Source organism: Neltuma alba, unplaced genomic scaffold (genome assembly GCF_004799145.2).
Source record: "Neltuma alba isolate B1F8T4 unplaced genomic scaffold, ASM479914v2 tig00011259_pilon, whole genome shotgun sequence".
Taxonomy (NCBI): Eukaryota; Viridiplantae; Streptophyta; class Magnoliopsida; order Fabales; family Fabaceae; genus Neltuma; species Neltuma alba.
The window spans coordinates 73,342-90,754 of NW_021635972.1; the positions used below are offsets into that span (position 1 = coordinate 73,342).

The 17,413-nt window shown below is 33.0% G+C and overlaps 2 protein-coding genes across 3 annotated transcripts; one reads left to right on the top strand and one right to left on the bottom strand.

Moving 5' to 3' along the window:
* Positions 1-5,595: 5,595 nt before the first annotated feature.
* Positions 5,596-6,896, bottom strand: LOC114763156 (uncharacterized). Its single transcript, XM_028952765.1, has 2 exons — positions 6,689-6,896; positions 5,596-6,120 (listed from the first exon to the last, which is right to left on the bottom strand). Exons 1-2 carry the CDS (start codon positions 6,866-6,868, stop codon positions 5,596-5,598), a joined length of 705 nt encoding a protein of 234 aa, XP_028808598.1. The 5' UTR covers positions 6,869-6,896.
* A 5,305-nt stretch (positions 6,897-12,201) lies between these two features.
* On the top strand, positions 12,202-16,862 carry LOC114763167 (transmembrane protein 87B-like). 2 transcript variants are annotated; one of them, XM_028952778.1, is made up of 5 exons: positions 12,202-12,523; positions 13,155-14,088; positions 14,371-14,466; positions 14,612-14,748; positions 16,193-16,862. In XM_028952778.1, exons 1-5 carry the CDS (start codon positions 12,279-12,281, stop codon positions 16,368-16,370), a joined length of 1,590 nt encoding a protein of 529 aa, XP_028808611.1. In that variant the 5' UTR covers positions 12,202-12,278; the 3' UTR covers positions 16,371-16,862. The 2 variants fall into 2 exon arrangements, with proteins under 2 accessions (XP_028808611.1, XP_028808613.1); XM_028952780.1 differs by having other exon boundaries at positions 12,456-12,523; positions 13,147-14,088.
* The last annotated feature ends 551 nt before the right edge of the window (positions 16,863-17,413 follow it).

Consider the following 17,413-nt stretch of genomic DNA (forward strand, 5'->3'; position numbering starts at 1 on the left):
AAACTTATGGTTTGAAACTTGAAGGACTAAAACCAAAATGAGGACAAATTTAAAGGACCAAATATTATGTTAACCCTTAATTAAATTTTGTGTTTGGATTCAAATTTGTCTTAGAAGTTTTTACTGAGAAGCGTTGGGTACCTGAAAGTTTTTTTAAGTGCAAATTTACTCCAAAAGTTTAAAATTGTAACAATATTACCCGTTACCATTAAAAAGCTAACATTGATTGTTAAAATAGCAACGTTAACCATTAACATTTTTAATTGTAGAGGGTAAGATTGCTACGATTTTAAACTCCTAGGGCAAATTTTTGCACCCAACAAAACTCCCGAGTACTCAATGCTCATGTGTAAAAACTTTCAGAATAAATTTGAACCTTGACCCTTAAATTTTCAAATGAAGGTGGTCACCTAAGAGATAGATGAATTGGGTAATACAAAATTGTTATACTTTAGGCATACACATCAAGTGAGCTAAGAAGCGCGTCTAGAGCAAGGATGAACTAAGAAGATAGAGATGATGAAAAAGAAGAGCAATGCACAAGTTTATTTTGGTTTTGTCCAGCCCCCAATATCCTCCTAAGATTTTCACTATTCCCGCAAGTTTAATCTAGGCCCTTGTGAAGCCTTAGTACAACAATTTAATTATGTGTCTTTCAACATAAACGATTCTCTATTTATTGATGGAGAGAGTTAGGCATAGTTAATAATTATCTGTTACTTAGAAGAAACTAATCGTCGAACTAACTGTTGCAGCTTCTGACAAGGATAAATTCAATTAAGGGCTGAAGCATTTGTCAAATTCGTGTACTACCACGTTGTTCTTTGTAACCTAATTCATACTATATAAATGAACCAACATATTTTAACCGAGAGTAGCAAAGCATTCCAAATGATGTTTGTACGTCCAGATCATTGAAATTAAAAAAGAGAGAGAAAAAAAAAGTGAAGTGATTCTAGAATGAAACAAAAGGTATGGCGTAAGAGTATATACTAAAATCCATTTGACAGAGTAAAAACTCAATTTTAAGAGAGATACAAAGCAAACTCAAGTTTATAATGAGTTTAAATCCAGTTTATCATGGAATACTTTTATATATTTAATCCTCCTTAATTGGGCTTTTTAATGATGATTTTATATTACCTTGAGCTTAATTGAATATTACTCTTCCAGTCCTAAATGTAAGACCTACTTTATAGTGTAAAAAGGTTCAATTTTGGACTTTAATAGTCAAAATTGGTAATAAATATTGTGCCATTTTTTCTACTTAATATTTCTCATTTTTGTGCAGGTTATTCAGTGGAAAAATATAGTAGTACTTCCATTATCGGCATTCGGCAATTTATTGGAGGAAATTGGGAGGCATCGGATCAAGCTATAATTAAGCTATATAATGGCTAAAACCCTAGGAAACTTTTTTTTTCATATATACAAAACGTGAAAAACCTAGCAGGAAACTTCACACATGACCGACACAAAAATTATACACTGTCACTACTACAAAAAAAGACATCTTATGGCGGTTAAAATGAGCTTTTTATAGCGGTTTTGAGAGCAACTTCTATGCCATCGATATAAAATATAGATGATTTTAAGGCGGTTCAACAACCGTCATGGTATGTGACTTTTCACAGTAGTTATATATAAATAACTGCCGTGATAATTGTTTTTTTAAGTTTATGTTTCATCCTATTGATCATGATAGAATGAGGGAACAAAGCCCCAAAGGAAGGGGTTTGAGAATCGATTAACTAATAACCTGTCACCAGTCAAAAGCATTCTGATTGAGCAAATGTAGATCTTTTCCTCACCATAATAGTATCACTTAGCTCTGCCTTCAACTACCACATAGAAACTACTAAGATTTAATGAAGATAAAATCAAAGACTCAGATTTGACAAAATTCATGAATTTCAAGCTGTCAAACTCTGATATACAAAATGTGAAAGAGAGAAATTAGATATATTCAAGCTTCAAGTATCAAAGTATGTTTAAGCAAGGACAGGAACAAAAATCAAATCTATTTAAACTCAAAACAAACATCAGATTTTTAATTAAAGAAAACAAACAAACCACAAAAACTATGAAACCCACGAAGAGAATGGAGGAGAAAAGGCAAAAAACTCACAAATAAAGATGAAGAGGATGACTGACAGTAATAGCGATGGAAGAACATGGCAGAGACTATAGAGGCAAGGGATAAATGCCGACAAAAGTAGGAGGAGGGAGCAAATCGAGTGGGAATAGTAATGGGGGTCCATGAGTTCTGATTGTGAAAATTGAAAACTATCATGCGATGGATAGGGTTTTAAAATTTTGATAGACTTTTTAAGGTTGTTTTTTAAAAACCGCCATAAAAAAAGACTTTTCTGTTAAAGTTAAGGTTTTGATGATAACAAAATGAGTATTTAATTTTCTCTGCATGCATGTTAAAGATGTTTCAATATGTGTTCGATCATGTGTTGATCAAATACGTGTTAGATCAATAACTGTGTATTTTGAGTTCAAATACTGTTAAGCTTTATTGATCACTTGTTAGATAATTCACTGTACTAGATAACGTGCTAGATAAATAGGTTTATCAATCATGCACATGTTTAATCATTTGTTAAATTGTTTCAATATAAGGGCTTTCAGAAATTTATCGATCACCTGATGGATAATTCAATAATCAATAAGCTGTCTAGTAAGAGAGATTAACTTCCTCAGTTTTGACAAAGGGATAATCAATCACCTTATCGATTAAGAGGCAATCGATAATGACTCAGATAATTAGTAAATCTCTTTGACTCACTTACTGTTTGAAATGGTTTATAGTTTTTCAATCACCTCATCGATCAATTTCTTATCGATAACTTGTTCTAACATTGCTTTACAAAACTTTCTTGGTTGTTTGATAAGCTATTCGATCAAGTCTCTTTCTGGAAATCAAGTTTCTACCAATAATGATTGATCACTTAATCGATAATTTAATTATCGATCACATAATTGATTAATGTCATATTTTTTCTGAGATTTGAGTCTAAGTCTTTTTGAACTACTTTTGCAATGACTTGTTCAATCAAAATTTTATCAATAACCTTTTAGATTAATGAGTTCGAAGTATCTTTTACACAGTTACTTATATTATCGATATTCTGTTTGATTAAACATTTATGGAACATCTGTTCGATTAATTACTAACACATTTCTTTGAACTGTTCTTCACGATGATATTTCAAAAAATATATTTTTATCTTATCTTTAAGCTTTTCTTAGCCTTCATCATTCATATTATCTTCTTCTAAAAATCAATGAAGGCATCAAAAGACAAAATGACAAATTGTGTGCTAAATTGAAGTACTTTCTTGATTAAGATCACTTTGCTTATATTTCATCATTTATCGATAACTTGTTTTATAAATGAATGATCCATAATGACTTTGATAAATGTTCTCTTCTTTAATTTTAAGTCTGATTCACTTGCTGTTAATTGATAAGATAATCGATCAAGGGATAATCGATCAAGACTTCGACCAAGTTGATTCATTTTACTTTCTAATTATCTCATGTTTGATTCTATGATTTTCATTTCTTGTATCAAAACCAAGAATCATCATTTCTTCTAATATTCATTCTTAATTACATGAGAAGAAAACTTACACTTTTGCCAAGACACTTCTACAGATTATGAAGCACAACGAATATATCATAGGCTTAACCTATCGTTTCAGAAGCATTTATTATGAATAATCGTTGGAATTGCTGAACACATGCAATGGAGACTCCAACGGCTACAAGCTCTTGTGTTTAACGGAAAACTGAAAGTCTTCAACTATAAATGGCGTGAAAAGCATTGAATGAAGTAATTGAATGAACTGAGCTACCTTCTGTGAAAATTAATCCTCACATTCATTACACTGTTTTTACGTTTTGAGCTTCAATGTTTATGATATATACTCTATGAGAGAGACTATAATTTCTTTTACTCAAATTTGTGAGTTACTCAAGAGTGTGGACTCTTGAAGGGATTGCAACCTTACGGGTAGTAAGAGAGAGTGACTTAATTGCTATACTGAGGCACCAAGAGCCCATTGAATCTTAAGGATTTAGTGAAAACTCAGAGGCGTTCTAAGGACTAGACGTAGGTCAAATGGTTGAGACTGAACCAGTATAAACTCCTGTGTCATTCCTCTTCTTTTCATCCTCAGTGAAATTCTTCTAAACTTACCTCCATTGTCTTATTTGGTTATTCAATTCATTAAGTTAAATTTTTGTATATCACCCAATTCACCCTCCTGGGTGAAACTGCTACTAACATTTTCACGGTGGTTTTCCGGATAACTGTCATGAAAAACAAAATTTATTTTCCTATAACAAAAATACCGCTACCATTTTTTTTACAGCCTTTTTTTTATAACTGCCATAAATTATCATCATGAAAACTCTTTTTTTTTAGTAGTGTGTTCACTAGATTTGTTGTGGAATTCTAGTAATACTATTCATCTTCACACTGAACTTTGAAATGTCTGGTGGGGCAACAAATTTGACTTAAATGAGAACAACACAAATGGTGACATCGCTTTCCTGAGAACAACACAACTGGAAGCTTTAAAAGATCTTTAGGGACATAACTGAGAGACTTATTTGCTATAGTTACTATCTCATGAAGAGGTTGCATATTAGATAATAAGCTACTCTAGTCGAGTCATTATTCATGATGAAAATGATTCATAGATTAGGGACTTTACTGAGAAATTCAGATACTTACTTAGCTAGCTAGAGCCGAGGAAGCCCAAAAGAAAAGAGTTTTCTTAGACTTATGTATCTAGTTGCACACTTAATGACAATAGAATATCAGTTACTAACATTGTTTTCCTTGCAAATTAAAAAGGGTTGACAATATGGTGAATCAAGATTTAAATCTCCACTGAAAGAGATGCTTGCATTTAATTCCTGACAGTATCGCGAATAAAATTACCCCAAATATGAGGATACATATGCCAACAAAAGAAAAAAGGTTAAATTGCTTATTTGTCTAGAAGTTTTCACTTATGAGCTTTGAGTATTCGAAAGTTTTTTGTGCAAATTTACTTTGAAAGTTTAAAATTGCAACAATAAATCGTTGCAATATTAACAATATTGCTACGATTTTAAATTTTAGGGGGAAATTTACATCACAACCTCTTTATAAAAAATTATAAATGTAGGTACTAATACCTATAATCAAGGAAACTATAATGACTCAATAAAAAGAGGAAAAAAACATTTTAAAGACTTAAATAAATAATCAACTAATTATATGATACAAAAAAGAAGAAGCTGAAAATTACTAAATGTTAAAAAAAAATTGTTGTCATTTAGAAATTCAGTATTGTTAATACCAAATAAAGTGTCATTATCAAACCTGATTTAGGATTTAGTAATTTTCAGCTTTTCTTTAGTCATTTCTCCTACATTCTAAGTACAACAAAACTTGCAAGAGAAGTTGTATTATTGGTAAGTGTTGAATAATTTGTAAAATACTATACCATTCATAAATTATCATCAACACCACAAGCAAGAATCTAGCATAATGTGTGTTCAATCTATATTAAAGTAGTGATGCAATATATATTACCGTTTGTGGGCATTATTACATGGGAACTTGGGGACAAAATCATTCTGATGAAACACACAAATCAAAACCAAAGAGGATAGTGCCAGAGCAATAGGACCAAACATCCATAATACCAAGGGCACACTGAAACACAATACTCTATTCGCAATGAGACCCAACGCAAACCCTCTCTCCAGCACCCTTTCTGCATAACCGTTTTCAGATAAGAAATCACCGCAGGAATTCATCAAGAAATTGGCGTCAATCAGAAACCCTATGGCCATTGAGTTGCAGACGAAGCTAATCAGCACGAAAAATGATGCAGATGCGTATTTGAAGCTGTAGATTTGGTCTGATTTTGATCCCATGAGAGCGCCGGTGAAGAGGTGGCGGTGGTTGTGGCCGTGGCTGGCCGTGTAGCCGGCGCTAGTTATGGCGGCGAAAGCAAAGTTGATGAGAATGGTTATGGTTGCTGCGAAGATGGTGGACATTAGGGTGTTTCTCAGGCTTTGCACTACCAGCATTCCTTTCTCTTTATTTCCCTGCTCTATCGCGTCAATTGTTGTTAATTATTGATTATAATCAAATAGTAGTATTATGAGGTTTTATTATCACGCAGTAGATTATAACTCTTAAGGTAAAGTTTAAATCCCACAAAAATAACTAGACCAATATCATAAAATCATAAAAGAAAAAACAGTCTTAATTCTGGTCATCCATAGTGACAAAAATAAAAGATCTTTCATAAGTGAAGTTTAAGAAAGCAAAAGTATAAAGGATGTGGATTAATAATGGATGACTAATTAGCAAAAATTGAGTTCCAAATTCCATACATACAATTTAAAGAGTGTTTCAATCTTATAGAGGATGTGGAATTAATTTTAATAATTCCAAATAAAAAATTTAAGAATAAAAGAGATATATTTGGACATGTGAATCCTATCCAAATATAGATTTTACTCTCACTTTTGTAATTCAATCATAAAATACCCAGGAAAAATTTCTTCACATATAGCTAGGATACTCAACATATATAACGAAAATGGATTATTTTTAAATTTAAACTATATGGAATCTACACCAAGAAAAATAAAGGGAAAAAAAAGGGACCTGATTTAAGTGGAGGAACCAAGCTGATCTGCTGAGCCTCTTGATTCCATAAGTAGTGATGGAGGGTTTGTTCTTGATGTAATGGTAAAGATAGCCATGGTATCCTGCTATGAGGAACACACTTGCTGGGATCAAAATGGCATCCAAATAATAATGAATATGACTTTCTCCTATTGCCATCCTTCTTTTGATTCTTAGCTTCAGGTTTGTTTTGGTCCCTATTCATATTGCTCCTTCTTGTATAAAGCCATGGCTATATAAAAGGAGTGCCCAATATAAAGTAGCAATTAATTAATGCAACTATATTACTACGTATTCATATTGGACCAAAATCTTTACTTGAATTTTGGGAGAAAGACACACAAGGGCAATTAAAATGTGCAACCCCAAAATCGTATCTCAAAATAGCTTAATTCCTATGAAGTTTTAGGGATTATTTTGAAACTAATTTTTTTAAAAAAAATAATATAATTGTCTTCATATAAAAAGGAAATTCCTCTATTGATGGCTGTCAAAGCTTTCGCCACCGCTAGCTAAAACTCCAATGAGTATTGGGTGGAAACTTTAGTGTCGGCCTTCAACCGAACTTTAAGAAGATATATGAAATGACTAATTTAGTTATATGGAACAATAATTTTATGAGTAACAACTAATCTCTTGACAACTACTCTCTAATAATTTAATTAATGTCCTTATGTCGTCTGCATCACTTTCCCTAGTGGAAATTCTACACTGTTCACCAGCAGCTTTGTTGTGGAATTTGAGTCATAAGACCGGCTAAAAGTGGTAATAATACACTAAACATCTATATATTTTAATAAACATTCCAAGAGAAGGCACAATTATCAAGCATTTTTAATATGCTAACTGTCCTTTATTGCCATCTTAAGATATTTAATTTTTTTTTTTTATCATAACTCGTACACCTATCATATTTTTTACTAACGATTCGAATTCACAATCTCATGCTTGCTTGAGAAAGCCTCAAAGGAAGCTGCTTAATTTTAGTTAAACTACAGGGCTCTAACAAAATATTTTAATCCTTATAAATTCAATCACGCTGCTTTATAGAAAACATATAAATAAATGAGAATCAAACAACGAAGCTTTAAGAAATGAAATAGAACAACCACATGTATTGTGATATGACGTCATGTGTTTGGTGTCTTTTAATTCGTCAATAAAAGGTATAGTTAGGTCGGCCATATTCTTTTTAAATTATCTGATATATGGATAAATTTTTAAAATAATTATTGATGGCCACAAGAATATTAGGTTAGCTCTTTCTGTGGAACGAATCATTTACACAAAAGGCTCCTCCAAGCCTTCAACCATTTGACAAATTAGTAGGTAATATCGCCAAATGCTTTTTGTCACTTTTTTTTTTTTTTAAAAAGGAATATGATATTTTGGTTGTCCGATTATTCTGTCGATTTCTTATAAATGTGATATTCTTATGTAAATAATAAATCAGATTACAGAGTTCAACTTGAGGAAATATATGATACTCTTGATTTTAAATGTCAGAGCTGGTAGAACGATGATTTACATTAATCCTAAATATAAAACTTATGTTGTTTTCTAAATTTATAATTTTTTCCTAAACTCTCTATTAATTATAGCATCCAGTGCAAATGATTAAAAGAAATGCTTTTAAAAAATCAATACATACTCTTCATAAATAATTAATCTAAATAATTTTTTAATCTTCACAAATTAATTAACTAACTAGATGGAATGTTTTTGGAAAAATTATGCACAGGTCCCGCAAAAGAGATTTTATTCATCCAAGATCCCACAAAATGTCAAAATTGCTAGTAGGTCCTAAGCGACCTTAGAGTGTTTTATTCTATTTGTAAAATGACATTACTACCTCTTATATTTCAAATTCATATTTTCTCTGTCATTACGATTTACAACCTCAGCAGTGACTATTAACAACCCAATGAGAAAGTGTTGACAATCTAAACAGTATCCATTGACAACTTACTTTATAGAATCACATAACTTCCACATAAGAGTAAATTATAATTAAATGGTATAATACAATAACTTTAATACTAAAATGGGAAGTTTTTCAAAACCATTAAGAATTTTAACTAAACCCAATAGAATTATAGCAAAATTTTAATGCGAAAATCTATTGACAACTTCAACGGTGAGTATTAATAACTCGAGGAGAGCTGTTGACAACCTTAGCAGTGCCTGTTAACAAATAACTTTATAAGACAATATAACCTCTAACAACTATAACTAACTAAATTATAACTAAACAGTGTTAAAGTTGATCTTTTGCAGTTGTTATGTTATACTATTCAGATATAATTTGATCTTATATAGAGGTTATATTATCCTATAAATTCAGTTGTTAATAGACATTGCCTACGTTATCAACAGTTCTCTTTGGGTTATTAATACTCACCGTTGAGGTTATCAATAGATTTCTACATTAAAATTTTGCTATAATCCTATTGGATTTAGTTAAAGTTTTTAATAGTTTCAAAAAGCTTCCCATTTTAGTATTAAAGTTGTTGTATTATATTATTTGGTTATAATTTACTCTTATATGGAGGTTATGTGATCTTAAAGAGTAAATTGTCAATGAATACTACTTAGATTGTCAACATCTTCTCGTTGGGTTATTAATAGTCACTGCTGAGGTTGTAAATCGTAATGACAGAAAAAATGTGAATTTGGAATCTGAGGGTCAACAATGTCATTTTACAATTAGAATATAATACTTTAAAGTCCTTTGGAACTTACTAGTAATTTTGGCATTTTGTGGGGTTTTAGATGAATAAAATCTCTTCTGTGAGACCTGTGCATAATCTCCCAACGTTTTTTTGGGCAAAGATGCGTAACGAAACAAAACCACATAGCTGACAACAATGCTCCCTCCCACCTTTTTATAAAAAAAGTCCATCTATATAAGAAATAAATATTTTTTATCTAAAATTTTAAACTAATTTCATTTTTATTGTCAATAAATATATGCCATTTATTATATCTCAATAATAAATTTTTACTCATTATTTCTCATGTACTCTCATTACTAACAAGAGTATAATTAAAAAAATATGTAACTTGCCAAAATATATATATTTTACCCATTTATTACTTTCAACTAAGTTCAATTGACATTTTAAATTTGGTAGTTGTTTCTTATTATAAGCAACGGAAGGAGTACTGTGGAATGGAAAAGTTAAGAGAAAATCACTTTGCATATACCAAAACATAATAAAAATAGTTTCCCTCGTTTTTTTAAAATTTTTTTGGACCAACGCCACCTAAGTGAAACAAAACAGAAAGAAAAATGGAATTAAATTTTTCCAAAGAAAAAACACATCCTCATTGCAAAACCAACTCACGACAACCCAATTTGCAGATTGATTCACGTCTGTGTAAGCTAGAGACAAAGACACATTGCTGAAGAAGAATATTGTCATTGTCATATGGGACATATCCACCATTACAGTTGCACCAACCCAATTTCCTATATGAACAATCATTCACAAATAAGGTGTTTTCTCAGCATAATATCTTATAAAACTGTCATTTTTATTTTTCTTATATGAGTATTTCTTTTTTAATTTGGTCCCTTTCGAATAATAAAATTAATATCAACAGTGACATTTTATCAGTCTATTATATAATGATGCTGGCAACAGTAATGATATGTGGTACATTAATCTTTTTACACGGGTTTGGCAATGCGGTAATAGATTGGTAAAATGACATTAATAACAATATCATTTGTGTTAGTTTAATTTAAAAACCCAACATATATGTCTGTGTATATGTGGAAAATATTATTAAAAAAATATTCTTAATTGGATCCGACAATACTCAAATATAATGACCTAATAATATTATATTTCAAATGGCTGTATAAAAAAAAATGTAAACTTTAGTCCTTAATAACCCAGCATAACTAGATCCGTATAATTTCTTAATTCAAAACAACTGGATTCCTGTGCTTTCTGAAACTTATTCTTATAATGGTATAACTCAATGAACTATAAGATTGGATTATGATGACTCAATTTAGAAATTGACTGGGTGTGTCAATTTTAAAGACCAAAATGTTGGTTTCCTAAAATTTTATTTAACAATCATTTTCCATTAAATTATTTATGAGACCATCAACCAAACACTCGTATATAGATAGGGGTGTTTTATAGCTTATGAGATCACCATAGTTTTGGGTTTATAATTAATTTTGACATAAATATTTGGTGGCATATGAGATTTTTTTTGATGAACTGGTAGCATATGAGATAATCATGCTTTTGGATTGATATATAATTTATTTTGACATCTATAGTCTTTGGATTTGGCTTTGGCTTTTCCATTCTACTATAATAAATTTCACATTGAGCAATATGAAATGCTCAAGGTATTTAAATAGATTAGTTTTTCTTACCTTAGCAGGTAGTTTTCGGAGTAAAACTTCCCATCTCACTTAAATATTCATAAACTGGTGGTTGCAGGCCGTTTTAGAAAGGGTCACTCGTTGCCAACACCACTACGGTGTAGTGACATGTCAGTTGCCTTGGGTGTAACAAGTCACAGCTTCGATCCGCTCCGCAAGCATTAGCTTGCTAATTCCAAAAAAAAAAAAAAGAAAAAAGAAAGGGTTACTTGTTAAGTCATCTAACAAACAAGAGATCAAGTGAACTTGATCGCTAGGATATTTAAATGAGTTTGTTCTTCTATCTCAATAATTAACTTTTAGGAGAGGCTCCATATCCATGCACTTTTTTTTTTTTTTCCTTTGAAATGCAAAAATGAAGAGATCCAAATCTTATACCATGTGGGGAATTCAGTTAAAATGTTTTATAGGATATAAAAAATTCTAATTGTGCTCCAATAATTTGGACATATGCGCTGTGTATTTCATGAAGTAACATGTATATAACTCTGATTTTTTTAATGCAATTAGTTAATTTAAGTGTAGACACAAATATGCTGATGCCATATTTAAAACTAAAACCTAATTTAAGTGTGATGGATAATACTATCATTACAACCGCTTGCGGTCCACAATTCATAAATCTGCTTTGTCTGTGATTGTTATAGTTTTTATATTTATTATACAAGATAGTTTTTCTACAATTAAATGATGATTGATACTGTCAAGTTATCACATTTGAGTATTACAAGACCTATTCATTATTTTTCCTAAGCACACCAAATATATGTATTTTTTTTATTGGGGACAATTCTATTTGAGATATCGTTGGTCACTAAATATAGATATCTTTCCTGATAAGAATTTAAATATTAATTTATGAGATTATAAAAGACTAGCTCATTCTGTTAGGTGTAACTTTATTTTAAGGAAGAGTGAATGAATCAGAATTTGTTTGGGTTAGGCCTGTGAATGGAAACAGAGAATGAGCATGCCCGGAAAGGAAGCTTTTTCCGACTAAAACGACGTCGTTTTCGAGGTGGCCGGGGAGCAACGTGGCATCAGTGCTCTGAGACCCGTTTTACCCTTTTCAGCTTGCTCCGGGACGCCTAGAAGAATCTCAAGTGCAAAAATCTCGGCACAAAGAAAAGCAATCAATCAAACGAGCTAGCTCCAGGGATGCTACGCAGTAGCATGAAGAAGAGTAAGATGATTGAGTTCTTACTCCAGTGCGTCATTTCTCTATGCGTCTTAATTCCGCTCGTGAATGCTTCAATCCACGAGTATGCAAACGAAGCCTTCATACACAGGTCCAATGCTTTCTTCTTCCATGGCGGCAGCGAAGGACTTTATGCTTCTAAGATTCGCGATTCTTCTACTCCGGTTCCTCCGGACAAGCCTCTCAAGGGCAAGTCCTTTATTAGGTACTTCTCTTGTTCACTCTTTTCTTTTCTGAACTGGAATTTCGATCCTTTACTAGGGATCCTTATTCCCTTTAATTATTTGCATAATTGCATTTCCTCTTCTATGCCTCCTTTCAAGTTGACATATTTGATAATCGTTCCACAAGTTAGTTTGTCGTTTCTCTTTTTGGGTTTTCGTTGCATGTTTAGATCGGTGTTATCGGAATGAGCTCTGTCTCCGTGGCCTTGTCTTCATTGTCTATACTCTGAATGCCCAGTTATGCAAAGCGCCAAACGCCCTAGGTTCTCAATTATTCCTTGTTTGACATAGTTTGGATGGCTCTTTCTGCCTCATACATGTAGTAGAAACAGCAGGATTTTCTGTCAGTATTGTGAAAGACTTGAGCTCTGTTCGCTGTTACCACCTTTGACTCTTGTTAGGACATAATTTTTATCAAGCAGATACTTCATGGCCTCCGACTTTTTCTCTGCTTGGAGGAATTGCGTGCCTGATGTTAATTACGATAGGTTGATTGTCAGATTTGGCTCATGAATGTTGATTTTGCCAATGAAAAAATTATCTTTCCACTGACTTTTCATCATAAGTGATTTAATTTTGAGGATGATTTCATTCTCACTTATAGAACTGCAGGTTTGACACCGTCACTTTCGTAAGGCCAAAGGAATATGCCGATAAGCACAATGAGATGCAGCAAAACACTGGCTTGGTGGAAGCCATCATACTTGAGGTAAAGGATAGAGAAAGAATTGGAGGTTCTTTTCTGAAGTCTGATTTAATATGCTGCACACCCGCTCTTGCTAAAGAGGGACACTGCACTACTGGGGAAGTTATCATCCAGAAAAACCAAGAAGATTCTGAGTTTCCTAAACGGATTAAGACATTTTTCCAAGGAAATAATGAAGAAGTTCAAATGGAAACACAAAGCATCCAAATTAATAGCACTGGGATGTACTACCTTTACTTTATGATTTGTGACCCTCAGCTTAAAGGGACTATTGTAAAAGGAAGGACTGTATGGAGGAATCCTGATGGTTATCTGCCAGGGAAGATGGCTCCTCTAATGACTTTCTATGGCTTTATGTCATTAGCATACCTCCTGCTTGGTCTTATCTGGTTCCTGCGATTTGTGCAGTTCTGGAAGGATATTATTCAGCTACACTACCATATTACAGCAGTAATTGCTCTTGGAATGTGTGAAATGGCTATATGGTACTTTGAATACGCCAATTTTAATTCAACTGGTACTAGACCAATGGGAATCACTTTGTGGGCTGTGACATGTAGCTGTGTCAAGAAGACTCTTTCTCGCCTTCTTCTATTGGTTGTCTCAATGGGCTTTGGTGTAGTGAGGCCAACACTTGGTGGTATCACTTCCAAGGTTCTTCTTCTTGGGCTGGTTTACTTTGTTGCATCAGAGGCTCTCGAGCTTGTTGAAAACCTGGGCAACATCAATGATTTTTCTGGGAAAACAAAGTTAGTTTTAGTCCTTCCTGTTGTTTTCCTAGACACCTGCTTTATTCTTTGGATTTTTTCATCCTTATCTAAAACCTTGGAGAAACTTCAGGTAATTTGTTTTCCTAGATTTCAGTCTTCTCTTTGCTGCCTTAGCTTTCAGTTTATGTGTGTAGTATGTCTATTCTTTTGTATTCGCGTGTTTTCTTAATTTTGCCTTGGGTGTTGATCTGTTGAGTCGCAGCATTTTTTTTTTCTTTTGGGTGTGTGCGGAGGCTGGTGGTTCTGCTTATTTTGTGTGCTTTTTATTATTCAAGCTTTCATAGATGAAATGTGCAGGACTATATTAAACAATCAATTTTATTTAATCTTTGCTTTTAATTTTTGGATGCAGATAAGGAGAAATATGGCTAAACTGGAGCTCTATAGAAAATTTACTAATACTCTTGCAGTGTCTGTTCTACTCTCTATTGCATGGGTTGGATTTGAGGTAGTATCTTCTTTTTTTTTTTGGGGGGGGGGGGGGCGGGATTTAAAGTTGCTATAGGATTTACTGCGTTGGAGTACTAAGGATTTTGTTTTTGGTTTGTGATTTATTGCTAACTAGGGTCTATTTATGTGTTAAATTAAACCAGCTATACTTTAATGCAACTGACCCATTGAGTGAGCTGTGGCGAATTGCTTGGATTATTCCGGCTTTCTGGGCGCTTCTTGCATATGCTCTCTTGGTGGTGATATGTGTCCTTTGGGCTCCTTCTCGTAACCCTACTAGGTACCATCCTTTTCTATTGCCTTTCTAGAGTTGGTTATTTTTGTTTAATTTGCTTGAATGTAACATTAGTTCTCTCTTTTCAATTGTATTTTGGTAATTTGAAATAATATATTATTTGAATTTTATGCAGTTTCACAATCTAAATTCTAAAACATCCTGATGAAATACTTAAATGCATATATCTTATCTCTATTTACTTTCAGATTAAATTTCATTCACCTGAGGTTTGGAAATGAATTCTCGGGCCTTCTCTGGTTTCAGTTGAAACCAAAGCCTTCCCTAAGTTTGTAAACCCCGCCCTTACATTCCCTGTAGTTTTAACAATAGTATACAACCTCCCGTAAGTTTTCTTAAGTATTAACTTGGCCTTTTGGTGATACGTTCTTGTTAATATAAGGGAGGTTTCCATATAAACTGCAACTAGATGATGGAGCGTAGGTTGTAAAAAAAAAAGCCCACAGGAGGTTAGTATAATTTTACTCATCCTATTTGAGATTGTGTTTCGTAGCGATTATTGATGTCTTTAGATATTCTATTTCGTAGTGATTATTGATGTCTTTAGGTATTCTATGGTCTTTGCAAAATTTGAGGGTGTGTTTAGTAGGTTGAAGGTAGAAGAGATGGAGGGGAAACTGAAAATGCATCTAGATGTAAAGCTTGTTCTGACGCACTATGATTATAACCCTTACTTTTTCATATCTTCCACCTTCACTTCTATCAGGAAGACTCTAAGTGCATGACTATATTGTTGTTGTTATTGTCATATAACTGTTGAAATGCTACCTGTGCTGATGCACAATTAGCTTCAAATAGTTTTGGCATCGCATGTATTTCAAGAAGTAATCATAGCACGACAATGAATAAAAAGTGGTGAAGGATTTAGTTTTTATACAGATATTAGATCACTATCCTGTACAAGAATGCTACCTCTGCTCATAAATGTACAAGGGAAGATAATTTAGTTTAAATTTATTATTATTGCATAGAAAAGGATGGGTGCTATGTATTTGGCATATAGGGTGTCTTGCATTACATGGGATGTGCTCTGCTGAGGTGTTGGTGTTAAAGTTCATCAAGAAGAGGTTAACTTTTCAAGCTGAACCATTTATATTCATGTATTTGTGTATTGAGAGAAATAATGACTAGAAAGCATGCGATTGTGCACGGAGTCTGTTAAGGACTCACATATACAAAGGGTCGCTTGTCATTGTGTTAAAGGAGGGAGTTTTATTGGACATCTCATCTTTATACCCAAACCCCCCCCCCCCCCAAAAAAAAAAAAAACATATTTTCCAGGTTTGTCCCTCTATTGTACTATCTGCGTATACTTTTTACCCCCCGGTGACAGCATATCTATAATTGACCGTTCAGGAGGTTTCCATGTTTCTTATATTGGTATTTCTGCTCTGGCATGTGCCTGACAAATGAATAACTTGATTCCTAGGTATGCGTACTTAGAGGGAACAGGAGATGACTTCGATGAGGAGGGTATCTCTCTGACAAGCGGCGTAATGAAGATGAGTGGGGATGTAGCTGCTAAGCTGGACCGGAAAGAAAGAAAAGGCTCTAGTGCCACAGATCTCACATATGTTGAAGATATTGAGGAAGATAAACGAGAGTAATATTGTTAACTCCACCTGTATAGCAATGGATATGGATTCCCAATGACCTCTTTTCTTTCAAGAGGCCTTTAGGTTTGTTCATAAACATGTATGGTTTATATGTAAAACAGACCATTTGGCAAGTGGAAACTAGGCCGAAATTGTTCCAATGTAAAAGTGGCTCATATCAACATTGATGGATATAGGAGGGCACTTTTAGCAGCGTAGTATGGTGTGATCAGATTCAGATCACGGTCATCCTTCCATTTTCATTCAACTGTCTTAATTAAACCTTGCCAACATTTTCCAAACCTGAATCTTCTTGATCGAGTAATCTAGCGAATAAGAGAGGATTCCATGGAACTTGAGTTGGACCATTCATACCCTGTAAATAGTGTGGCTTTTCTCATTTTTTATGTTTTATATTGACTGATATTGATTGTATAATTGAGACAATTTAGATATAACTTGAGCAATTCAGACATTAAAGAATGTTATTGTTATTGTTGGAAAGAATATTGTGTTTCTGTGAGGTGACTTTAAAAATTTGGTTGTTGATAGAGTACAACAGTGTTATGCAATTTATGTAGTTGACTCTACTTAATGGGATGAGATTTGTTGTTTGTGGGAGGTATCTCAAATCTTTAAAAGGATTTGACTCCCCAACAATCATAAATACTAAGAAATATTTTATCACAATTTTTTCAAGATGCAAACTAACAAAATGATGAAAAAAGAAATTTTATTAAACCAAAATTTCAAATAGAGTACCATGTATGATCTTATCGCGAAGGATATGAAAGTAAATGTGCAGAAGTGATAGCACTCCCTATTCATAAATTTGACTTGTTTCCCAAAGTTTATGATGTTTACTTCCCTCAATTTTAGGAAACAACTTCGCACAATTTGAGCCAATTTTTCCATATACATTTTAAAGGGTTGGGCGCCTTGAGTTGATTTTCGATTTGGTGACCAAAACTTCTTTCCAGCTTCAAGAATATTCCCAATTAATATTGAACGTTGGATTCGGGCCTCGAAAATTATAATTATAGTATAAACAATTA

What these genes read in the sequence shown, in the direction of transcription:
- LOC114763156 (XM_028952765.1), bottom strand. Translation starts at nt 6,868, where the DNA reads ATGGCAATAGGAGAAAGTCATATTCATTATTATTTGGATGCCATTTTG. An exon ending in GGTTCCTCCACTTAAATCAG is followed by an intron (nt 6,121 to 6,688) that starts GTCCCTTTTTTT and finishes GCGATAGAGCAG; the next exon opens with GGAAATAAAGAGAAAGGAAT.
- LOC114763167 (XM_028952778.1), top strand. Translation starts at nt 12,279, where the DNA reads ATGCTACGCAGTAGCATGAAGAAGAGTAAGATGATTGAGTTCTTACTC. An exon ending in AAACCTTGGAGAAACTTCAG is followed by an intron (nt 14,089 to 14,370) that starts GTAATTTGTTTT and finishes TTTTGGATGCAG; the next exon opens with ATAAGGAGAAATATGGCTAA. An exon ending in CCTTCTCGTAACCCTACTAG is followed by an intron (nt 14,749 to 16,192) that starts GTACCATCCTTT and finishes CTTGATTCCTAG; the next exon opens with GTATGCGTACTTAGAGGGAA.